The sequence below is a fragment of the Castor canadensis genome, chromosome 2 (assembly GCF_047511655.1).
Source record: "Castor canadensis chromosome 2, mCasCan1.hap1v2, whole genome shotgun sequence".
Lineage (NCBI taxonomy): Eukaryota > Metazoa > Chordata > Mammalia > Rodentia > Castoridae > Castor > Castor canadensis.
The window spans coordinates 165,382,587-165,409,248 of record NC_133387.1 but is presented as its reverse complement, the minus strand read 5'-3'; the positions used below and the strand labels follow the sequence as shown (position 1 = coordinate 165,409,248).

General features: G+C 41.9%; 1 protein-coding gene across 5 annotated transcripts in view; it reads left to right on the top strand.

The window, feature by feature from the left end:
- LOC109676529 (neurotrimin) overlaps positions 1 to 26,662 on the top strand; it is a 926,115-nt gene that overhangs the window by 501,897 nt on the left and 397,556 nt on the right. For all 5 annotated transcript variants that reach the window (XM_074066323.1, XM_074066322.1, XM_074066325.1 and 2 more), the window contains one exon: positions 16,507 to 16,591. In XM_074066323.1, coding sequence (XP_073922424.1) covers positions 16,507 to 16,591 — 85 coding nt within the window. The remainder of the gene's footprint in view (positions 1 to 16,506; positions 16,592 to 26,662) is intronic.

Below are 26,662 nucleotides of genomic sequence, written 5' to 3'. Positions count from 1 at the left end.
TGACAGACATTAGTATGATTGGTGTCAGGAATGAATCTTCCTTTCTCTGTCAGCCTTGCCTCACACAATCCTGAGACAATGTTCTGTTAAAAGGCCACTTCCATTTCCAATTCAAGCAGTGTGAGAGAAGGGCAGGCTTCAGTGGTGATGGATGGTCCCGCCAAGTCTGACGCTGTGCCAAGGCACACAGCTGAACTTGACCCTTCTACCATCACATGGGCCTGAAGAAGTTCCCAGGAAACTTGTGGCATATGTGGCTGAATTCTATTGGAACACAATCTTAAGACCAGGAAACCTGCAACTGTATTTGGGCATAAGACTTTCAAAGGTGGAAGACTTCTTGTCATTAACAGTATGCAAAAGTCATATTAACCCACACCTCCCTGTTGAAAAGCTGATCTAGAAATGAAGATTTTTTTTTTTTCAGTGACAATGTAGGTTAATCTCCGTAGATCTTTCCTAGGACCAAATCTGGGCCTTGCCTGAGCTGAAGATAATAATATGCTTCACCTCTACAGCCTGCCTTCTCTGATGCTCTACATAAAATACCCTTTCAGAACTCATTTTGAGCTCAATTTCCTCTTGCACAAAATAAAGATAATGGTACTTAGACCATCTCAGCTACTGACAGGCCAATTCAATTCAATGAATATTTATTGAACTTATGCGCTGGGTCACACAAAATCTTCTCAGTCTCAGAAAGGTCCAAAAATAACAGCACCTGCCTTCAGAGTGCTTATAGCTTACAGTAGGTGAGGTCAGACAAATATACTGTTGCTATAATAAAAAGAAACACACACATACGCATGTGTGTATATACTTATTAAGTTCTATATCATGACCTGTGTGTCTGTAGTAAAAAAGGATCAATTTCCGTCAGTGTGAGACAGGGGCACAGGACACATGGATTAAAAAAATGTTTCATGGAGGAAAAGGTATTTGAACTGAACCTGTTCAAATGGAATTTAGAAAGCTATGACTGGAAGAAGAGCATCCTTGTGAGGCAAAAGTCTGAGCAAATACCTAGTTTGTGATCTCCAGTGCATCTTGCCAAGCAGAAAATTTAGGAGTTTAGAGTTCATGTCATAGACAGGATAGGGAGGCAGGGAAGCCTCTGAAATTTCCTGAACAGGTAGGGACATTAACAAGCTCTATGTCAGAAAAATAAAGCTGGCTTGTATACATACTATCATAAGTATCAGTTATTATTTAACTTTTTCAAAACTTAAAATATTTTATGATACCATTCATTATTATGCAAAACTTAGGTCCTTAAGTAAAATAAGCTATTTCTATACATACTTTTAAAATGACCTATGCAGCACCCTAACTGGATCTAAAAAGAAGAAGAATAGAAAATGATTGTTAATAAGTGTAAAATAAATCTGTAAGCACCGTTACACCACAGGAGGGAGTGAACCATGGCTGCATCTGTATATAGAATCACCATGAATGGGGCAGCTGAACTATGTTGTAGACCGACAGATGACTCAAACACAGCTAGATGCATTCCCATTGGTTCTGTGATTTTCCAAAGTAGTGGCACTTCTTGGTAAAGATCTGAACAATTCAAACAATCTTCCCTTGATTTGCAAGATAGTTATATTCCTGGAGAATTAGTAAGCACTAAAACCTTGCAAGATATGTGTGTTTATTTGTCAAGTGGAGTATGCCTGAAGTCTTAGATTAAAGAAAGAAAAAGATTTCACTCACCTAAATGTTTGACAGGCACGTGACATCCATGAGTAAACAGTGGGCGTATTCCCAAGCATCTAACGTCCCAGGCTACCCACATTGCATGATAAACCACCTCCCCAATTATGGTGATCACCAACACCTACCCAACTTTCCATCCCCTTGTCACCTACCCAAGGCATCTGCCCTGCCTAGTAAGAGAGCACTGGTTGATGCACAGCCAGGGTTGGAGACAGAGGGATGAGTTCAGATTTAATGCAAATAGTAGAGAGAGAAAAGGAGAAAGCAAAAGAATCTTGGAGGCAGCAGTGAGGTCTGGACAGGAGCGAGAAACACACAAGACTCCTGTAAACCAGTGAGATAAGGAATGGAAATGTCCTAGGCAAAGTTTACGGCACTATGCAAATATTGCTGCAGTTGGAGATAAATGTCATCACACTTACTCTACAGAAAGGAAATCTGAAGTCCTGAGAAGGTGTGGCAACTTATACAAAGACGCAGAACAGGTCAGGAACTGCGTTAGATGCCCAAAGCCTTGGACCTTCATTTCCACTTTAATTACTAATGCAAAGGAGCTCCCACTCAGTCTAGAGAATTATAAACAGAGAACCTGAGCAGAGTAAATATCAAGGCAGAAAGAACTTTCGGAAATAGCCAAATTCCAAACACTCTATTTCACATCTATTGTTTTATGGAACACCTGGAAAACTATAAGTTTCCAAAGACCAAGATTCTACAGTCCATCTACTCTCTTGTTTGCTTATGCCTCTACATATTCATCAGTAACATTTAAAACAAAGGAAAGCGATAATTACAAGAGGAGAGTTTTTAAAAGATATTAAAGGTTAACAGAATTCTTGGCATTTGTGTCGTGTCAATTTCCATGTAATTATGCTCAATTCCCAGAATTCAGAGTCAGTTATGCCTGTTAATACTTAAAGATGATATCCTTGGAAAATAATTTATAAGATTGTTTCTCAAATTTTTTAGATTCAAACCAAGCACCCTGGCTAATAGTCTGATTAGTATTAATGTTATTCTTGAATGGAAAGTGCTAGGAGGTCAGAGTTGGATGTTGGGATTAAAGTGGATTTGTTATAAGAGTGTAGTTAGCTATCCCAGGAGCAAAATGGCTGTCCTGGAAATGTTTACATAATGTGATTTAGAAACCTCTCCTATTTTGGTTTTATGAATATGAAGAACAAGGGAAAAGCATCCCAGTTCTTTTGGATCCCACTGCCTCTTAAAAGAAAGGAAGGGGCTTGGCAACTGGTGTCTGCTTGTGGGGAGGTACAATCAATGGGCCTTAGAGAAAAATGGGAGATACCAGGTTCTATGTTTTATTTTTTTTACATTTTCTGCTCATTCGTTCCTCCTTCTCACACTTATTTATTATGGAGCATATTTTGCTTTTCTGTACTAAGATAAAGCAATTATGAATAAGACACTGCCCTCTTTCTTCTCTCCTCGTATAATTGGACACTTACTTCCCTTTGTAAATTCATTTCACTTGGAAACTGCTGTCTATCTGTATAATTATTTCTACCACTTGTCTCTTCCAGGAGTCTGTAGCCATGTATGCCAGTCTGTGCTATATCATATCACCTATCTTAATATACACCTATTGAATAGATGTGGGCAAAGCAGAAACAATCTTTGCTATGAACTTTCTTCAATTTTGATGTGAGGAAAATTTTTCTAAAACTCGTCTTTCTGGTCTTGGGCTTGCCATTTCGTGGAGTCTCTGGGGCCCTGTGCATGTTATTCAGCTGTGTCTGCAGGAAATGAGAGTGAATGCCATAGTTTTCCAAATGAAGTTATAGTTAAACACCTCCTTATGAAGCAAATCGTCTGGAGTATAAAACTGAGAACTCAACCTTGTGCGATATCTACTGTTTAAGATGATTGCTGTCATAATTCTCTTCTACTGGAATGAAAAATGAAGAAATCTATGGACGACCAATTGCTTCCCATCATACCCTAGAAAGTAGGCTGGCCCAGGGAAACAATGAGGCAGAGCAGGGAGCATAAGACCAAGAATTTAAAGACGTATATTATAAACCAGCTCTTCCTGTTAGAAGTTGAATCTCTGAAAGGAGGGAGCCAAGCGTGTCAAGGGGTCAACCAGGAAACAGTGTCCAAGAAATAGTGGTGAGGTGTGGAACAGGGGGCCCTAGCAATAGCCAAGAGAGGAAGTCAAGCTCAGGCAAAAAGGAAATTGCCCAAGGGTGAAGAAGAGGAAAGCCAACATTCACCTTGTCTTGCCTAAGGCTGGATTCCCCTGCTCTGGGCTTTCACAGATCTCCTGCATACTTGAAGCATTTAAGGTACGCCCTTACCAAGTGTCCACAAACATTCTAAAACAGTTTGCAATAGAGGGTAAGCACAGGAGAAGATGAACATAACTCAATTATCCTTATCCATGTAGACAATTGAATTATTGGGTAGATGGGAATCTGACATTAGAAAGGTCACACCAGGTCACATCAATTCAAATGTCCTATTTACCTGTTTTGGACAGTGGCAATTCTACATGGAAGTCATACTTCAAAAGTTAGAGATATACATCAGACACCCCTAACTTAATAAACCAGTGTGGGTCTGTCACCCATTCACTCATCCAAACCTTCCATTATCCTATGTAGTTATTATTTTTTCCTGCATAACCTTTTATACAGACATGATTGTTTTTATGCTCAAACTGCTATCATTACTTCTTAGGATTTAAAAACAAATTTCTAGCTAGATATTGACAGCTAAATGTGTGTTGCCACTATGTTATATTCATATTTCATGAATATCAAGTATCTTCATCTTTTTAATGCTCCTTAACCTGGAAACCCCTCCAATAAAATCATTTTAATTTGTGAATTTTCTCCACTTGTGCTAGCCACTTATATTCAACAGATATGCATCAAGACTTAGTCTGTCCCAAGCACTGTGTTAGGCTTCAAGACAATAACAGAGAAAAAGACAAATTAACAATTGTAAATAGGGTGAACTACTTTTGAAAAGTTTTGATCCACTGTAGTTGATGGAATAAGCTTCCCTCTATGAGGAAGTTAGAACTGGAAAGGTGGGTAGAACTTAGCAAGAAGAAAAGATAGGGGAGCAGCATATTCAAAGGCCCAGAGCTAGGCAAGAAGATCTGAGAGAAATCAAAATAATCATAACAAGAAGTAGGAACTTACATGTCAGGAGATAAAGCTGAAAGCACACAAAAGCCCCGTTTTGCATGCTCAGAAGCTGCATAAAGATTGTGGGGCTTTTTTCAAAAGGCAGTGAGGAGCTACTAATGGCTTAATCAGGACAGCAACCTGGTCAGATTTCAGGAAACCTTCCTTTTGATGTAAAATAGATCTGACAAGAGCTGATGGTGCTCATCCATATAAGAGGAAATTTCAGTAATCTAGATAAGAAGTAAGGAAATATGGTGGCTTAGGCAAGAGAAAGGCAGAGAAGATTGAGAAGGATGAGTGGATGTGAGATATAATTTAGAGGAAGAATGAAGGGGTTGTGTAGACGTGTGTGTGTGTGTGTGTGTGTGTGTGTGTGTGTGTGTGTGTGTGTGTGACAGAGAGAGAAAGAGACAGAGAGACAGAGAGGCAGAGAAATTGGTGGAGAGGAGAGATTGAAAGTGATATTTGAACCTGATGTTATGGCACAAGCCTGTGGTTCCAGCACTTGGAAAGCAGAGGCAAAAGGATCTTGAGTTCTCAAAAATAAATAAATGAAAGTGACTTTTGACTTCTGACTTCAGCAACTGGAAGCATGAAGTTCCTTTATTATTTGTGAGCAACAATGCTAATAATTGTAAGCAATAGTTGAAGAATTTATATACAGCATTTTTGAGCAACAGTAGTATTTCTTTTTTTGGTTCTGTTTTTCTAATATCTTTCATTAAAAAATGTTTGGCCCAATATTCCTTTTATGGCAAAAAAAAAAAAAATCCTGATACTTGCAGAAAATATTCTATAGTATCCTTCTCTAAAATGTGTGGTAAGGACCATAACTCAGGAGTCACTGACAATGACTGATTACAAGGTTATTTTCCTGGATTGTAAAAGAATAATCACTGTACCATTTGTGGAATTGGTACTACATTTTAGGCACTTCAATGATCCTTTGAACATATTATCTCAATGAATCCTCACAGCAAATATAATCAGAAGGTGATATTCCTTTTTAGTAGAGAAGAAAATTGAGACTTTGAGAGGCAAGAAAATTTCCAAGGTCAAACTGGCAATTTGTGTACCTTGGACTTAAAGTCAAGGCCATTAATTCCAATATCCATGCTCAATCCACTCCACATCACTGTCTCTTATTCCATCATCCAGAGACCAATATCTCATAAGCACCCTTTAGATTATTTTTCCTACAGCATGTTATAAATAGGATTTGTCCACTTTCGTGTACATTCACATAACTTTTTGGATTATCTGTAGCTCATCTGTGCCCGCTGAAGACTTAATTACTCAAGGAAACAATGTCTTCTGCAAACTTGGGAGAATCCTCTGTGAATTTCCTTTGACACATCATTGGTAAAAATATTAAACTTGATTTGTCCTAGCAACAGTGCTTTGGGGAATAATAGTATTAATACTTCTCCATATAGAAATGTGTCAATCTGTGCTTGATTTGCCTCTTAGCTTTAAGCTAATTTTCTGCCTTGGGGGAAAAACCAGATAGTCTTCTCAACTACTGTTTTTTTTTAGCGTCTTTGATCCTGACACCTTGTCAAAACTGTTGTGAAAGCTGAAGTAAATTATTTTCATATGTTGTACCTTATTCTACCTTATTCACATGCACATTCACAACATTTTCCCTGTTCTCCCTCCCCCAGGTTCAAAGCCAACTGAATTCCACCAAAAGTCCACTCTCTGAAGTCATTCACAAGCTGCTCTGACTTTCTAACTTCTTGCAGCTTTCTGATAAGCTAGAGGGAGGAAGCACACAAAAGATTTAGGGGAATCTCTCCTTTCCAGAAGGAAAACCAAGTAGATTGACTCCCAGGTTAGGAAGAACACCTAGGGCTAGGATTCTTCAACCACACCATTTGTCACTTCACGGGGAGAGGCCCTGATCCTAAAGGTATCACATAAAAATGATCAAATAAGGTAAAAGTCAGAATGATGCAGAAGCACTCAGAAATTTATTTAATTAATTCTTCAATTTCTAAGTATCCGTAAAATAAAGAAGCTTTGACAAAAGGATTTTTTTATATTTATTTAAAACATTATAAGGATCTGGTAGCATCTTTCGTCTTACTTGACAGTGATTGAAGTAAGGGAGAAAAAAGGAAGTGAATTGTGTATTAGCTTAGTTAGGAAAACAATGACAGAAAAACTTGACTTCCATAGCAGTACAAATTCAAGCCTCCCTAACAAATAGTTGAGAATATGCTTAGTCCTCTAATAAACCTGTGGGTGCCTTTCCCCCTGTCCACTTTCTCTTTGATATCTTCTCTCCATCATTCCCATCTCTGACTCCCCACCCCCAGGTTCTGCAAGGCAAACAGTGAACATTTATAAACCTAAGCCAGTGAACTAAACCTATAGAAACCTTGGATTGAACTCTTTCTGTCTCTCCAGTTCCTCTTTCTTTGAGGAAAGTTCGTTCATATTCTCTTCAGCCTTGATGCATTGGTTTGAAGTTGACACAGCACTAACCCATCTGACTAGGGGTTTGTCAGAAATCCACATGTCTTACTAGGCCACTGATCTTATGAAACCAGAGAGTGAGTGAGAGTCTGTGGTGGGTTTGTGGTGCAAATGTAAATGTGTTATAATCATAGCAAAATAACATCATGGAGGTTCAACCAGGATCACATTTATAATAAAAAATCTTGATTGATTTCAGGGGTAGCAAAGATCAGTTCTACCCAATTACACTCTGACTGCTCCTTCTAAAGCAGTGTGACTCAGAGATTAGTTTGTAGTTCTTAGTCTTTTATATACAACTACCATTATAAAATGTGTTTTGTGACACATAAAAATACATGCGCATGTACACGTGTGTGCAATACTTACTCGAAGACTAAATAAGCTTAAAGGCTTATTTTAAAAACCCAGGAAAGAAGGAGACAAAAACCTAGCAGAGTGAGTCTAAAACTTGAAGTCCAACATTTAAGAAAAAATTAATAGAAAGGAGAGGTAGAAGTAGAAGTATGGGATGGGAGAGAAAGCGGGGGAGGGGGGGAGAGAGAGAAGTTATATAAAGAGAGAAAGAAGTAGAGACAGGAAACACAGAATACTCCCTCAGCACAGACATGAAGAAAATATAGACCCAGAAAGTCAAAGGACACAGGTTGTGCAATTCACTAGTCAAGTTGTGTGTGTGTGTGTGTGTGTGTGTGTGTGTGTGTGTGGTACTGGAGTTTAAACTCAGGGCCTTCGAGTTTGCTAAGCAAGCACTCTACCACTTGAGCCACAACTCTAGCCCTTTTCACTTAGGGTCTTGCATTTTTGCCTGAAGCTGGCCTCTAACTAAGATCCTCCTTTCCACACCTGCAATACAGCAGAGTTTACAGATGTGTCCCAGCACACCCATTTGTTTGTTGAGATGGAGGAGATCTCTAAATTTTTACTTGGCTGGACTTCAAACCCTGACCCTTCAATTTCCACCTTCAAAGTATCTGTGATTACAGGTGTGAACCACCATGCCTGGCTAGTCCATTTCATCTGTAATGACTCTTCTGACCATGCTTACTCTAATAGTGTAGTCTTAGAAAGATGGTTTAAGTATTTTCTTTATGGCTAGCATAGACTATGCTTTAGACAGCCTTGTCCCAGCTAGGCTTTAGGGGAAAATTCCCAAATGGGCAATTAATTTAGACTTAATAGGACAGTGACTGTAAGTTTAAATAAAAGCCAGTTAAATATTAACAGCATATTTATTGAAGATTAACATTGCTGGTTGCATTGTGGGACTTCCTTTTCCTTAAAGAAACCCTTTATCAGAAGACTTTTAATCATCTTGACTCTTCCAACGGCTTGCCTTAGATCCAGGGCAGCTCATTAATTACTTTGTGCAAGAGTACAAAGTACTGAAGTGGTTACCTTGGTGAATGGGGAGAGTTGAAGGGCAGGAGGAAGAGGCCATGTCTGCACAGGAGGAACAGATAAGTAAATCTGAAGGGTAAACTGCTTCTGAAAAGAGAGTTGAGAAGCGTTATATTAGAGTTGGAAGGGCCCTCTGAAGCCATACGGTCCAACTCCTCATTCAGAAGGCAAAAGGTATCTGTGTGGGTAATTCCATACAGACAGTAAGTAGCAAACAAGGGGCTGGGATTCCAGGCCCTGGACCCCACGCCTCCCCTCCAAGTTGTCATCTTGCTCTGGAATTATTCTGGAATCTTCAGATGTACATTAGTCCTTGGGAGTAAATTAGCCAGATCTTCACAATTACCCATAGTTCATGAAGAAGATGTTGGTTCTTTTGACTAATGAAGGAGAAATTTTTTTCAAAAAAACAGTGACTTATCTGGGCTGATAAAATAATAAGCTGAGTTGAAAGTAGGACTGAGGTCTTTTGATTTACAAAATATTTGCATGAAGGTCACCACCAGTAAAAAGTATAATTGAAACCATATATTATTGAACAAATTCTCATCTCTTTTAAATGTGCCTTTTCTCTTGCTGCTTTCAGCTAGGGAACAAAAACAAAACCTCAAGAAAGGCTAGAGACATGAGTAATAGGTGACCGTTTAGGGAGAAAGGGTGTAGAGGCAGAGGCAAGACAAATTCCTCTGACAGTACACTTAGGGCTATAAACTTCAGGGTGAGGTTGCCATTCCTGGGGCTCTTCTGATTTCAGAGGGTCAGGCTGTGTCTTATAAACATTAGACTCAGTGGTGGTGGTGGTGGTGGTATGTGCATGCAGGTCAATGTCCACAAGTAACTTTTCTACAGTAGCTATGAGGCTAACCTTGAGATGCTACCCTGAGATGTAGAAATTAGGAGAGAGGAGGCAAACACACTATATGATCACCAAATGTTGAAGACCAAAGAAGTTCTGGCTGCAGCACCAGGCACATGGGAGCAGAGAAGGGCTCATAGGCTCTTGGAAGAGGGTCAGAGTGTGTGGCTCACTTCATGGTGGGTTGAGGTATTCTTATCTTTTTTTCTGGTTCTTTCTGTGCCTTTCTTGTATACATGGGAATATTGACAGACCAGAGTTCACAGACTACTACAGCTAGAGAGAACCTGTTCTTCTTTCCCAAGTGCAGCCTGTTTCCCACAGACTGCATTCTGTGTGCAGACTACAGCCATTTGAGGACTATGCATTCAAGGATGGGGGTGATGGATGGGGTCACTACTTTCCCTGCTGTGGGTGGTGCAAGGGCTGAGTGACTTCCTCTTTCTGACCACATCCCAGCAGGAAGTTTCTTTTCTGTCTTTGAAATGAAGCCCCGCTCCCAGTGAGAACTACAGGGCCTGTGCTCTGCTTCACAGGCTACTCTTGGGTTCCCAAATGAACATCCTGCTTGGGCTGAGTGGGAATGGGAAAATTCAGGCCAAAAGCAACTCCTGGTCCCAGCCTGAGAAATACAGGGGTGGTTAGGTCCAGGGCTGAATTTTCACACCTGTTCTTTCATTTCAGGTTCATAGCATCCCTTTCTGTTGGTACCAGGAAGGCTATTAGCTTACAAACAAGGTTGAGTTATATTCCTAAGGTCCCACACTAGTAATGGAGAGGATGAAGACTGGACTTCTACTGTGTCTGCTTCCAAAGCCCACCTATGTTCTTAGTGAATCACATGTACTGAATGGATGACAGAATGTATGGTCAGTGTTGAAGGAGACAGAGCATTCTAAAGTACCCTCCTTCATTTAAATGAACACAATCTGAGGTGATAAATGGCAGCTTCTACTCAGGCTCTTTCTGATCTTGGGTCAGATAGAGTTTGTGATATCTGTCTGCTATGAGTCTTGCCTGCATCACCTGCCCTTCATCCCATCCTCACCAGTAAGGATCAACATAGCATCATTTCCTTAAGGAAATGTTTCTTGATCTAGATTCAATATGAACCTCCTGACAAAAGCTTTCCTCTATTTCTTCCTCACAGAATTTATTACAAATGTGTCCATTATTTTGTGAAATTCTTTGCTTGCTGTATATCTTCCTTCCTGGCTAGAGAGTGGGCTTCATGAGGGTTAGGCACATGTGACTCTTGTTCCTATCTCTCTTTTTCGCAACCTTCAGTGGGTCATGAGTGCATACTAAATGCGTATCTATTGAGCAGATGGATTTCTTCTTACGTTTAGATGTCCTTAAGAGAACCCCTTTCCATCCTAATATCTTGTGCATGAAGATGGCACACCCAGGTTGGTGCCTGGAAATCTGGACAAATATCAGTGACATAGTCTTCTCAAAAGTCAGAAAAAGGCCAGCATGGCTTATTGGGGAATGTGAGATAGAGATTATTATAACCTCAGCACTGGTGAATTATAATACAAATGAAACCACTACCAAACCCAAGAGTGCTGGACTACAAGCAATTTGAAGGCAGGGACCATGTCTTTTCTCTTTGTTTCCTAACTCTCAGTACAGTCCCTGGTCCACATGAGGCATTCATCATCTCCTTGCTAGTTTATTGAATACATTAACATCAAGTGAACAACTGGACATCCAGAGGTATTCTGACAGTGCTACCATCCTCTCCTCTGTAATTCTTTCTCTGACCCACAGATGAAGAAGTAGAAGCAGACACCTTACTTAGTCTGTGGGCTAAGTGTAATAGAAAGAACACTAGACAGGAATCATGAGTTCCAAGCTCTTGTCCTGCTTTGTCTGTTATTAACATTATGCCCTTCTAGGGCTCAATATTTCTCTTATGAAATACAGGGGCTATATCAAATATCTTCTAAAGTCACTTCGGAATATATCATTCTGTTATTCCTTGTGTGTGAGGTTTTACTATGACCTAAGACTACATAAGCAAAGATTCTGCCCAAAGCCTCCTGCTTTTGGGATGTGCCCTTGGGGTACCTGCCTTTTGCTTTCCTGGCTCTTTGCTCTGACTCATTTTGTCCTGCTCTTCATTACTTTTCTGTCTAACTCCTCTTGTTCTTCCCACCATCTCTCTGCGTTATGCATCTCTCATAAAGTTTTATGGGTTTCAAAGTCCACACATGGCCACACCTCTGCCTTTTCTTCATACCCTCCTTCTCAGTTCTGTCTATTTCTGACCTCTTTTCTCTCCCCTCTTCAAATTGCCCTTTTGCTTTTCCTGCTGAAATCATCTGGACTGCAGCCCAGATGAGCAGTGATTTTATTTTGATCTGATATTCAGAGAGAAGCAAAAAATAGCATGAATTTGTCCAAAGCCCAGACCTTCCCTATACCCCTGAAGGCATCTCTTTATCCAGATTTACTCTGCTCTTTCTGATTAAATCTCCCAATATCTATTTGATGTCACACCACTCTTTAACTGCCCTGCATTTCTCATCTTCTTGCCAGTGCTTCTATTTGAAATCTCCACCAGGAGAGGGGGGCCTTTCGCCTTTGTAGAAAAGAAGTAGAACTGGCATTTCTTAAGCCAGTGCTCTTCTTTTGGAATAGTCACAGCTCTTTAGCTTTCTCCATCTGGCAGTAGGTAACACAGAGTAAAACAAAGAAACCCAGCTGACCTGACTTCCCTTTCATAGGGAATTCTTCTCATTTCGACTTTGCCTCAGTATGTAGGTGCCAGAACTGCCAGAAGATCTCCATAGACTCCTGCTTGCCAGCTTACCATGTCTGCATGGCAGACTCTGCCACCTTCCCTTGCATCCCAAGATTATTAAAAGGACTCTGATTGTTTTCTTTTGCACAGGGAGTGTGTATATGTGCACATGTGTGTGTCTGTGAGCTTCAAAGGCATTGTCCTGTAGATATTTTTATAACCTGAAGCAATTACAGCTGTCAGCATAGAGACAAGCTGTGACAAGTTGATTTATGTGTATAGTCTATGTGTATGCAAGAAAGAAGGGAGGAAGGAGAGGAGAGGGAGATGGGGGGAAGAAGGTGGAGGTGGTGCTCATTAGGAATCTGCTTTCCAGGAGGCAGAGAGGAAGTTGTTTCTATAAAGAACACAAATAATGAAATTGCTCTGACTGTCATCCCTTTTTCATTAACTCAGATATGCTGGGAAAAATAAAATAAATCCAGCAGTTTTTATGAAGCAAGAGACAGGATATAAGATAAGCCACTAAGTGTTGGTTGTATTTAGGGATTAGGGGATGGGAAAGCAATTGACATGTGATTTTGATCTTCATCTTTCAAACTACTTCAATAGCAGGCTTGAATAAAATAGATTCTGTCTTGTTAATTGCATGGGTGTCTCTGACCTTTCACCACTTTCTTAACTGCCATTTATGAATAAAGTTCGGATCTCTGGGCCCACAAAACAGGTATGTAGTGTTGTGAGTGGTTTTCTTTGTCCATCCTGAGAGTTCCCCAATCTCTGCTGGGTTTTCTGCTGGCAACTGCTGGGATACTTCAGGTCAGCACTCCTCCTCTCCTCCAGAGACAAAGATGCTCTGCTGCCTTAGATGAAGTACATGCATTATAAACTGCACATCCTAAGAGCTTGGAAGAATTACTTTTCCACCTAGACATAATAATAAAGCAGTGGCAGAAAAATGTATTAATAAAGCATCTTCCATCTTAAATGGATTTCTAAGTATTTTCCTGTAGAGTTAATCATGTGTGTAGGCCCCTGAGGAGGGCCTGTTGTCGTCATTATCCACATTCCTAGATGCAAAAACTATGCTCATTTGTCCCTACCTGGGAATTAGAGCAAGACACAGAATTAGAATTTATAATGAAAGGAATCATCCCTGCCTTTCTCAGGCCTGTATGAAAATGACACCAAAGCCCATGAGTCCCTCTTCTTTCTCATGACTAGCATTTGTGACGTGGTATGATAGTGCTTAAGGTGAGGGGTTGTGATGGGAGAGTAGGAAGAATGTTTGAGGGGTTATTAGAGGTGACTCTTTGTCTTTTGGGGAAAAGCAAAAATTCTGCAGTCAGAAAATCAGCACAGGTAATCTCATGCCTTCTGTCTGCTCTCACATAATAACTTAACTTGGTGAAGTCATTCAATTTCTTATTTCCACAATTTCCCATTGGAAAATGGAGATATAATAGGCTCTTGCCAGAATGGACTGGTGCTAAAATAGGTTAATTCTCCTCCTCCCTTTCAAAAATATAAATGACATTTTTCTATTCCCAATAGATGTGTTTTTCGGCCCTACTTCTTGATAGTGAAGTCATTCATTGCTGCCGTAAGTTGACAATAGGTGTATTTGGTGCTATATGTCAAATGGTCCCCAGTGGCCAAAGGTAGCACATGGGTTTCCCTGAGAATTTAATATCGGTAAAAGTCACCAGAGGAGACAAGGAGGAAATGAGCACAGGATGAATTAATGCAAAGCATTGGACACCTTCAGTGTACTTCAGTACGTACTGTCTGATCAGCTTTTAAAACAGAAAGGCAAACTTTTCAGTCTCCCTTTGCAGCCCTGAAGTTTAGCTTCCACAACTCCAAAGTCTATCTCTGCCTTAGTCTTCACAGTAGTTAGTGTGAGGGGGATATGGTGGGTGAAGTGTGCTTGTGTCATACATGTAAATGATTGGTATTGCTCAATAGTTGGAAGGGCCTGTGTGGCACCAGGATCCTGACAGTTACAATGGTTCAGTTGTGATGGTCCAGTCTCTGATGATGCATGGCTTTGCAGAAGAACATTTTTCTGTAATTTCATAGTTTATATTTTTAATAGCATCCTGATTGGATTTGATGGTAAGTCCAGGGAAAAAGCAAAGTCACTGACTGTAGCTTCTTTTCAATCCCCAGGAAAATTTAGGTCAGTGCTGGGGGCTCATATCTGGGAATCCCTGAGAAGAGAACCTATTAGTGATACCATGGCTGTGCCAGCTGGCTTGCTCTGTCCCCCTGCACAGGGATTAGGCTCCATAAGGGAAACACACCACATTCCTTCAGAGCTGATGTTAAGGGAGAAACCATAGTGCAGGCATAGAGGGACCAACAGCAGCTAGAGAGAAGTAACAGGAACTGAGGCACATCTAGTCTTTCTCTGGAGTTCAAGAATAAAAAAAAAAAACCTTGAATATGAAATTGGCTGCCACAGTGTGAAGCTCAGAACACTTCAGAATCTGCTATATAAAGGAAGGACTCACACTTGTCCATCCCAACACACTTTTCCAGGATTTGCACTTTTTATTGTACACAAATCATGAGTAAGAAGTCACTATTGAGTTATATCAACATCTTGATGAGATTTTGCCTGTTTCACGCACTAAGATTAGGCTTCTGTGATTTCACATTTGTTTTCTGCATGGAAGACATTCATTTAGAATGGGGTGCGGAGTCTATGGGGTTTTAAGTAGTTTAGGGGAGGGGCTGAAGGAGGTGGTGTATTACTGAGTAAAAACGAGATTATTTTAAAACATCTCCCAGCACTCCAAATGCTAATGGAATTAATGTGATCATTTTAAGGGTGCACGTATGCATGCTGCAGGGGCTTCCTTTCCTAGTCGATTAGTTTGTGACCCTTATTAAGATGTCTCGGGCTTATTAAGTCTGCATGTTAACTTTGTCTTTCTTCCAAATTTGGAAGTGCCCTCTCTTCAAAGGCGGAAATGGTTAAACGCCTGGACGGGGCTTGTGCACCGCCTAGGCCCGGCGCGGCGGGGGTTAAGGTGGGCGCCAGCGCCCCGCGCCCCGCACCCGCCGGGATGAGCTTACAGTCCGTGCCCGCCCGCCCGCTCGCTCGGAGTCTGCACGGGGAGAAAGTGGCGGTCAGGGATGGAGCTGCTGCCATGACAACCCCGGCGGTCGGGGCCCGCGCGCGTCGGGGCAGCTCGCGGGAGGAAGGCGGCGCGGAGGCCGGGGGCGGCCGCTGAGCTTGGCGTCCGCGCGGCTCGGGTGCCGGCTGCGCTTCGCCTTCCCCAGCAAGCCAGCGAGCGAGGGGCCACCTAGGTCCGTTCCTGCCCGCCCGTTCCTGTCTCTGTCGCCGCTGCGGCCACTGCCTTGCCGAGACCGCCAGGATCGCGGAGGCTGCAGCGCGCGTTTGGGCTCCGAGGAAGTTGACCGAGGCCCTGCGGCAAGATCCCCGGGTTCCGGATTGCACGAAACCGGCTGAGCCATCGCCTCCTCGCACAAGCTTGGTCACCTCCCGCGCGCTATACTTTCCATCAGCTGTTGTTACAGATCGTTCCTGGTGGTGATCCTTCCTCGAAACTTAAAAACAAAGTGCTGGATTTCCCCTGGTTCAAACTGAGGGAATAGCAGAGCCTGTCTGGGAAGCTGGATGAAACCCACCCTCATCCCCTTCCGATACCAAAGTGCTTACTCCTCTCCAAAGTGCCATGTCTGAACTGTTAATGGGAAGAAGCGGCCCCTGAAACGTGCACCTGTGCGCCTGCCTTGCGCGTCCCCTTTTCTCGGCCACCTTTCCTGGCTCAAGCAGCAGCAAGCAGAAAGCCCCTTTTGGATGTCTTCCGTGGAAACTGCTTCTTCGACGCTGGCAGACTGAGGCTGGATTTGGGGGAGGAATATTAGACTTGGAGGAGTCTGCGCGCTTTTCTCCTCCCGGCGCCTCCCGGTCGCCGCTAGTTCACCGCGCAGTCCCTGAGCTCGCTCCCCACCCCACCCACTTCCTGTGCTCGCCCGGGGGGCGTGTGCGCGAGGCTGCCGGAGTTCTGGGAAGTTGTGGCTGACGAGGATGGGGGTCTGTGGGTACCTGTTCCTGCCCTGGAAGTGCCTCGTGGTCGTGTCTCTCAGGCTGCTGTTCCTTGTACCCACAGGAGTGCCCGTGCGCAGCGGAGATGCCACCTTCCCCAAAGCTATGGACAACGTGACGGTCCGGCAAGGGGAGAGCGCCACCCTCAGGTAGGGAGCTGCTATTCTACTAATTGACGATTTGTATGGGTTGGGGGTGAGGAGCAGGGGTGCAGGTGTGTGCACTGTAGCTTGCCTGGGCTAGCAGAGAGGTCGCTGGTTCCCTGGGCTGCAGGGTTTGTGGAAGAGCTGGGTGTTCTGCCTGGGAATGTGACAGTCATAAGGAAATGCTCAGAGGTTCTGGTGCTGAGCTGTTTTCCCAAAACTGGCTACCTTGGGTGAGGGACTAGGTAAAGGTGAAGTGTGGCCGGCCAGGGAACCTTTGAGACAGAGTGCCTGTGGTCCTGGCACTGACTGTCCCTGAGCCTGGTGACTGAGCTTAGGGACCTGGCTGAAATTCAGCATGGACAGTCTTCTCTGAAGTTAATGAGTCCCAAAGGAGGTGTCTGGCGTAGTGTGAATGCCCTTACTCTGTTCATGCCATGAGGAGCTTCCAGTCAGGGCTCTTGGGCTCTGCAGAGCCTCTGTTTTCCTGGGCCTGACTGTATATAGCATTTGTCTGGGCTGCCTTCATGCCATGTGCTGGTGGGCAGAGATGCTTTCTCCTTCTCAACGTGGCTTTCTGAGGCTGAAGTCATGGAGTCTGATTTGTCCGTGGAAAATGTCATTGACTCTGGCGGTTTATGCTCTGTTCCAGCTGTCCCCCAAAGCAGTAGGTTGCAAAACTCATCATGGAACACAAACTGGGTTTCAATGTAGTGTTGGGTCTGGATTGGCTTCTGAGTTGAAGGCTTGCTGGTCTCAGGGGAGGAAAGAAAATTCTTGGCTATGCTTTGTAGAAAGCAGGACAATTTTCCATCTTCCTGATTGCCTATAGAAACACTAACTCCATTTACAGTGTGGACAAACTACATCACTCACATGAGGGCCACACACCTAATGATTGTAATGGGAAATTTTCCTCTATGGAATTTTAAAGAGAGTAAGCATGGAGTAGAAGTTAAAAAGCTTCATGGAAACCAGTTCGCTGTCTCTCTTTGACTTAGTATGTCCCCTTTAATAAAGTTTTTAAAATTGGGCCTTTGAACTGACCACAGGCAACATGACTATATTCTCATCCTTTTCACATAAAGATTCTTGGGAAGATAACCCTGGTGCTGGTGTCCACAGTTTTGCCCCCGATGACTGTTCTTCTGATATCTGACAGGACTGGTACCATAGGATACAAAATTTTGAGGAGGCAGCATGGTAAGCCAGAGTTGAATTATCAGGGCATTGCCCCCAAAATATGTGACTTAAGGAACTATGCAACACTGCAAGTATCCCAAGATCCTTTGTCATTGAGGAGTCCCACTGAACTCAGGAAGCCTACCTCCTTCACTGAGTTCTTTAGGGACTACTTTGGACCAAGGTAAAACATCCAGTTGTATCCTTTCCCAAATGACTGCCTATCTCCTTTATGCAGGAATTTCATGGTAGTTGCAAATATGCAGTGATTTTTCAGACTACTTAAATAGAAAAACAGAAATGAACCTCTAAAGCAATATAGACAAGAGAATTTAATGTTTTCTGAATGCAGCTTTTGTCCCTAACACTTGGTTACAAGGGGAGCTCTTCTGGGATCAAATAAAGACAAAATCATTTGGGTAACATTTTAGATACAAATGGGATTTTCCCCCCAAGGAGAAGTGGAAAGTAATCAGCTCCATAGAGATCTGAAGATAAATAGAAAATGAGCCTCGACAGTGACTCATATTGTAGGAAAAATGAGGGAGGAAGATCTGGTCTCCAGAGGGTAGCTCCGAATCTCCTGAGAACCAGGACTTTCTAGAGAGTGGCTGCATTCAGCAGGTCCTGAGCCATGAGCCATGGGACAGGCCTGGGAGGGAGCAGCTTCTCTTTCAAGTCACATTATCATGTACTGGCTGATTTCTCTTTCTTTGTCTTTCCTTCCGTGCTTCCTCCTCTCCCTTCCCTGAGGTCCCTCTTTCTGTCTCTTTCAGGTGCTAGTATTTGTTCTCATTTTCACATATTCCAACAAGACCACTGTGGTCTTGTTTGAATTAAGATGGAGGAATGAAGATATGATGGGGCATCTTCTTTAGACTTTAGAGCTGGTCTCAACGCAGTCATGTACAAAAAGACCTCCTTGGAGCATATCCTCTTATTCTGTGTCAACCTTAGGGCCTGTCTGTCTTCCTGCCATGCATGAAGAATACTCTCTCATTGGTTGGAACCCTACAGGACAGGGTCTGACTGACACCAACCACTGACAATGGCCTGTTTAGAATGGGAATTGGCACTAGTTTTAACAAGGCAAACTGTGTGTAGGGCACTTGTATCTCCTTGAATTCTTATTATTCTTCTCAGACTGTAATACACTAGACATGGATGGGCTGCCTGGTTGGGGAGCCATTGATGTGGAGTGGAAGCCTTGAAACCTCAAATACAGGCTCTACATTTTCTTAAATCTGTGTGCAGACTGACAAATAGGAGTTTCAGAATGCATTTTGTTTTCATAAAAATTGCAAATTTGCACATAACCTGATTCCAGGTTGCATCAGTCTAGTGGTTTAGAATCCTGAGTTACTTTATTTTTATTTTTTATTGTGTGTGTGGAATATGGAGCAGTCTTCATCCCCCACCCCACCTTCTTGCTTAATCAGATGACCAAGTTAAAAGGAACTACAGCTAGGAAGATGTGAGCACCTGTGCTGTGTCCTGATGGTCACCCTAACAGACCTTGCTGTGGGGTTGTAATTTTCTTCATGACCAGCAGAGGACTTTTTGCTCTAATTTCATTTTATTCTGCTTTGTTCTCACCAGCATCATTCTTTGAGGATCTTTTATAGTCCCCAAAGAATAAATGCTTCAGTAGCAGATTCTAATATGCCAGAACTTTAAAAAATGTTTTATTTTTGCCCAATTTGCTTTAATGATCTTTGTGGAGACAATGGGAACCTTTTACCTGACATTGACATTGACGGTATGAAAAGAAGTACAAACATTTTGCAGTGTCCCACTCTTTCTGCCCTTTTGCTAATATTCTATATGTATATTTTTAAGAAAGATGAGGTTACATAAAATGGAATATGCAACAGCATAGTAGAGGTTTATTGAGCACTCGTGTGTGTTACAGAGTATCAAGTGTTTTATACAATATCTAACTCAACATCTTAACACCATTTAGCCCTAATAACAACCCGATGGTATAGTTGCTGTTTTCAGCCCCATTTTAGACATGCGTAAATGGAGATATGAAGAGTTAACATCATTTGTCTAAGGTGGCACAACTAAGGAAGTTTTGAAGCTAGAATTAGGAAGTACTGATAATGTTAATATGATGAATAATACTATCAATTACTGGTCTGTTATTTTATTAAACATTTTATGTATATAGTAACACTTAATCATCATTCACTCTGAAACTGACTTAATTATCACTCATTTTGCAGATGAGGTAGCTGAGGCCCAGAAAGAAGAATTTACCTAAAGTCACACAAGTGCAAGTGACATGTCTAGAATGCTGATTTGGGAGTTCTTTCCACAACTCCCGACACACTGAATTCTATGTTCCCCTAATTCCTCAGTGGTACTTAATGTCTGCTCATTCATGTTGGCTTAGACCTTTTTTTGCAACGTTTAATTGTCTTTCTTGGTGTAGGCTGAGAAGATCTCTCAAAGCAAAGATCACACCTTGTAATGCCATGATCACTGTGTGCTGGCAGGTGTTTACTAAACAAATGAATGAAAACAAAGCAAAAGTATCCCCCCAGCCTAAATTCAATTCACATTTCTTTACTGTTTTATTTTTATAATTCAACTGTGGTCAACCACCAAAGGTTTATCAAGTGGACTCTTTAAAGAAGGATGCTGAACTGGGTGTTGGGATGTAAAAGGTATGAGGTATAGACTTTGCTCTAAAGACACTGGAAAAGTCAGAATATAATAAAGATGGTGAGGCTAAGTGTGCTCTCGTTTACATATGGGTGGTCTATGGTGATCTGCATGGCCTGTGCTGAGTGTCATGTTGGGTGGAAGGCTTTCTGTGGGCAGGACTAGCTCCTGTTAGAGGGACAATCAGAGGCATGAGTGAGCAGCTGAGAGCCAGAGATGACCTACCGCATGATAGAGGCCTTCATTCAGGGTTGGCGCATCCCTCAGTAATTGCACTGAATGCATTTCATATTTCAGAGATTCCCCAAATAAAACAGCAACTAAGAAAATGAGTCCTTTCCTGTGTGCTGTGTGTTTTGAAGGCTGAACTCTCCCTTCTGTCATGTGTCTAGACTCTAGGCTCTGTTACTGAATTATATTTTTCTTGAATGATTCAAAAGTAAAAGGTCTGAGAAATGTGCAAGATGAAGATGGAGTATCGATATGGGAACTCCATGGAATAACACAGAATGTAGTGGTTTTTGAGACTTGAGCAAACCCAAAGAGTCTTCTAGATTTAGGACACTGTGGCACTTTGTGCCTACTACATAAAGCACCCAGCAATTTATTTTCGAAGCAGATGGATTGCCCTGCAGTGCTCCAAGGCCTCTGAAAGGCAGAACTATATCTCCTTTATGTTGGCAACCCAAAACTGAGCACCTGACTTGGCCATCAGTGTTTGTCAATACCACTCTGACTGACTGTCTCCTAACTTTTCCTTCTCCTTCACTCTGCTGTGATACTCTGGCCTTCTTTCTGTTTGAAGAACCCAGAAAACAGTTTCTAGCTACAGGGCCTTTCTTCTCTTCATCCCTCCTGCTAGGAACATCCTTATCCCAGAGGTCTCAATAGACAGTTATATCTTAGTTTGGCCCAAGCTCAAGTGGAAAGCCTCTCACTGAGGCCTTTCCTTTTTTGTTTTTATTGTTTTATTATTCATATGTGCATACAAGGCTTGGGTCATTTCTCTGCCGTGCCCTCACCCCCTCCCTTACCACCCACTCCGCCCCCTCCTCCCCCCCCACCCCCTCAATACCAGGCAGAAACTATTTTGCCCTTATCTCTAATTTTGTACTGAGGCCTTTCCTGACACCAAGATCAAACTAACCGCTACCACTTGCACTGTAATACACCACATATACCTAAGTTTTTGAGCTGGTGTCTTTCTGTTCAGCATACAGATGGATTATATGAATTGTTTGCTATTTGATATCTGTGCCATGACATGTTTTTCTCCTGCCAGATCACTGCCCTATCAAGACCTTAAGCATTTGAAGCAATGCTCCTCCCTGATGATGTGGTCAACCCCAGGAAAACGTCAGGCAAATTGGCATTTTTATCATGATGAGGGGCACAGTAAAGCACCAATTTGTCCATTCTTCTTCCTCTGTATTTTTAGAGTCTTCTGGCAGTGGTTGTCTCATGGTGGAACTATTGATCCATTGTTCATAAGTTCACTTCTTCAGAATAGCAATGCCACTCAGGAAGCATGTGCTGGTCTAGCTGTCCCGCCCCCTCTCAGGGTCTACCACTTTCCCCTCACCTTGAGAGGGTTTGCCAGACCTCCAGCTGGTGGGCCTATGGCTCTGAGGCACATGGACAGATGGGCCTGGGGAAGGAGGCTCCAGGAAGCACACAGATCCTGTTAGAGAGCCAGAAACTAAAATGGGAAAACTAAAAACTCAACCAATCCTGGGGCAGAAGGAATAGGAATATGCCAGTTGTCACTGGAACCCAGAATTGGGTACTGAGGGACAGCTGAGTTCTCTAGCCCTTTTTACCTATACTGCAGTTGCTTTGTAGAAATGTTTCTTCTTTCCTATTCCTTTGAGAGCAGAGCATTTTGGAGTTTAAAAGGATGGCAGAGACCAGGAAGTTCACCTACATGGCTTCAAATATAATGAAGGTAGTGATCATCAGTCTTGTTCAGGATGCCTCTGGAATGGTGAGAGGGGCTGACATCCAGTCCCTGGCTATGGGCTGGGTTCTAGATGAAGGCTGTTCATGCCTGAAGGCAGGTTGTCTTTCTTCCTACTAAGTGCAAAAGCATCCTGCCGGTCCAGCGAGGTGCTAGTAATGCAGTGACTGAAACACACCTGACCATGTTCTGTCTTAACTGTTGCATTCATCCAGCCCAGAACCTGCCTCCTTATACTGCAACTCTGACTCTGCATGTGTTTATTCTGTGTCAGATCCTGTGCTGAGCATTTAACCAGCAGAACTTTACTTAATCCTAGTGAAGTTCCATGAGGTGGGTACAGTTGTTATCCTGATTTGAGGGACCAGCAAATCAAACTGCAAATGAGGCATTTTCCTGGATTCCATGCTCAGATGGTAGGGGAGCCTGGGACACAGTCACTTGTATCTGTTTCTCTCCTCCTAGGGATTCAAGTAGCTCCTCTTTTTTGGCTGTGTTGAAATTGGAACTCAGACCTTGCAGTTGCTCGTCAGGTGCTTTACCACTTAAACCATGCCCCCCCAGTGTTTTTTTGCTTTAGTGATTTTTCAGAGAGGGTCTCCTGCTTTTTGCTCTAGCCAGTCACAGACCATTATTGATTCTTCTAGCTTGGCCTCTTATGTAGCTGGGATTACAGGCATTCTCTACCATGCCTAGCCAGAAACTCCTTTCATGAAGTGTTTTGGGAATAGTGCGCTGGAAGTATGGAGGGTTTTCTTAGTTTGTAGCATAGAAACATAGAGACCCAGCCTGCTTCTGCAGGTCTCTTCTCAGAGACACCTAGGACTACCTGAGCTTGTTCAGAGGAAGACTTATTCCAAGTTCGCCCACCAACTTGTTGCTGTAGGTATCAGCAACACAAGAAACTCATAATTGTTTAAACATTTCCACATGTTTCTCTGGAATGGGGATTGGGCAAATCTAGGTAAAAGCAATTCTATGTAGATTCCACAAGCCAATGTATCAGGATGCCATGACCTTGGGACAGAATGGATGGGCCTGGACCTATATGTTTCCTTCTTGTTTTTTTGCTTTTTTATAATAGTGATAGGACCATTCTCATCTCTTTTGGGGTATACTGAAAAAATACAAATTAATAGTGTAACACCAGCCTATTTGTTCTTTGGGACTGAATGTCTCCACTGAGGTCATGTGTCCTCAGGAACAGTTTTATGGGTTACCACTGTAAAACAGGTAAATAACAACAGCAATAAATAATACCATTAACATCATACAGATGGTGAAATAATGCTATTTTTTAGGAAACCAAGAATTTATTGGGTTTAGGATACAATTTCAAGCTGCATGTGTGAGCCAAAGAGAGAAAGAAATAGTAGAGAAGTTTAATGGGGTTCAATTGGTGGAGACAAAGTTTCCAACAGATGAAACCTTACTGACATATTCCAGCAGGCCTATGCTTGGAAACAGAGTGCTGTGTTAGGTGAAAGGTGGACTGGGAAACAGGAGCCCACTACCCCTGGCTCAGGCACATTCTCCTTGGGCAAAGTTTATGATCTTTCCGTTTAAAAAAGACAGTTATTTCCTACCCCAAAGTGTTGGATTACAATGAAATAATGTACACTATTTCACGCATAGTTGTAATTGTCTTTCTCTCCATATACATGTGAATATACATATGCCTATAAATGTATGTTTAAGTACATGTAAGTATATATGATATACATACATTATGAATTTCATTATAAACTATTCTAGCTTAATCACCCATGTCTCTATACTTTATTGATAGATGTACTGTGTTCCTGAATGATGTATAAAGAGAGAAATCCCTTTTGTGCTACTATAATTGAGGAGTGTGTGTGTGTTTATATGATTTCTTTCTTGCATCTGTTTATATTATACAGATCTGCAGTTCAAGTCACTACTTGAGATATTGTACTTTTGAGAAGGAGTGATAAGAAAAGTGTCTCTTCATTTTTCCTAACATGATGGTTGCATAGCAAGTTGTGACAGTTCATGGGTCTGAAGATGAATTTCACACCAGAAAAGTCATATGGAATGTACTGTGGAGTAGGTTATCAGGAATTCATGACCAGGCTTGATGGACCCTTTTTCCTTGGAGGACTGATCTTTACATGATAATCTACTGAAGTCAGCTGGCCAAATGTGATGGCATGCCATCTCTTGTGGGGTCTTACGGGATTTCCAGCTTTAGCATTCTCTGGGGATAATTCTTCTCTGCTTTCACATCTCCTGGTTATTTGGAGGCAGGCTCAGAGCTTGCATGGTGATGGCAGAAATAGAGATGTAATCCTCCTGAATTTGCTAATTTTTCTTTTAGCTAAGTCTGGGGCAAGAACAGCACCTTAGGCAACAGAAACTGATTTTAGAATTTGCTGGTGGGCCGCAATGCCAATATCAACTTGAGCCAAAGGGCTCAAGTTAGTTTAATGCAGTGAACTATTATATATAGAGATATCTGTTTTGATCTTTCATAATCTGTTTTTCTCAAATCATTCCTTCACACGACCAAGTTATTTGTGTTTATTTGGGAGTGTTTGGCCAACTTGCTGTCTTGTCAGAGTGAAATGTTTTAACCTAGAAAGCTTTTAGAGGGTGAGTTTTGTCTTATAAAATGAACATATGAATTAATCTTACCAGCTCACTGATGGATTTTTTTAAAATAGGATTTTTAATAAAAACAGCATCAAACAACGGGCTGATGGAAAATCATAAAACTGAAGTCAACCTTTAGACAAAGCTTTGTTGGCCCCATGGAGTCAAAGGAAGATGTGTTTGTATGAAAATAATTTCTTGATCTTCTTTGGCTTTCAGACAGGCTATAATGTAGTAGAAGAGTGGAAAAATGCTTTCACATTTGGAATAATCACCTTCAACAAATTTACTCCTCAGGAAAGCTCAATCTAAAACAATTCTAACCCATCAGAACCTATGAGTAAGAAAGAATGATGCAAATTATTTTTAATTTATCACAGTTGTCATGCATACTGTGGGGTTATGAGTTGAGTTGTTCCCCTTCTCCCTGCCAAAACAAGTAATTAAATAACTAAGATATATAGATATCCTAATCTCATATACATCATAATATGACCTTATTTGTGAACAGAGTCAATGCAGACATACAGGTGGGATATCCCTTATTCAAAATGTCTGAGACTTTCGTTTCCAATTTTGGGGTGTTTTTGGATTTTCTAACATTTTTGCATATAATATCTTATGGATGGGATACAAGTCAAACATGGAATTCATTTATACCTTATACACACAGCCTGAAGGTAATTTTATAAAATATTTGTAATAAATTTGTGTATGAAACAAAGTTTCATGGGATGGAATTTTCTACTTGTGGTGTCATGTTGGTGTACACATAGTTAGATTTTGGAACCTTATAGATTTTGGACTTTTGAGATGAAGTCATATTGGAGCAAAGTGGGTCCCTGATCCAATTGTAACTGGTGTTCTTAGAAAAAATGACCATGTGGAGACAAAGAACACACACAGATAGAATGCTACATGACAGCAAAGGCAGAGGTTGGAGTGTTAATACCTGGAAGCTAAGGAATGCCAAAGATGGCAAGCAAAGAACCAGAAAGCTAGAAAAAGACCAGGGAGGGATATTCCCTATAGGTTTTAGAAAGACAGTGGCCTTGCCAACATGGTGATTTCAGACTTCCAGCCTTCAGAGCTATGAAATTACAGTTTCTGTTGTTTGAAGCTATTTAGTTTTGCTACTTTATTATAACAGCCCTAAGAAACTGGTACATTTGGATATTATAAAGAAAGGCTTTTATTAAATAATAACCACCATACATAATGGACTAGAGGAAGGTTTGGTCAGACTGCACAGTCCCCCAACATGATATGAGCCACATCAGTCACAGAGCAAGTGTTTGAACCCACCTGCTGTTGCTTCTCTGTTACAACTCCACCTTTCCCATTACAAATGCCAAAGAGGCCAATGGGAGTAGAGATATAATTGGAACTGGTTCCTTCTTTTTCCTGCCATCAGGGCAGACCTCTTTTATCTTCTGTAATCAAGTACCTTGGAGTCAAATATCCCCAGCTCATGGGCCATGTATCATCTTGTACATTCTTACCATCGCATGGTCCTGTATATCCAAAAAGTCAGAACGAATGACAAACCTCTCCCTAATACCCCAAACATTCTACTCTCTGGACTTCATGATCTGTCACCAGCAAAATGTTTGTCTCCAGCTACTTCTTTGAATGCTCCATCATTCCTCCTA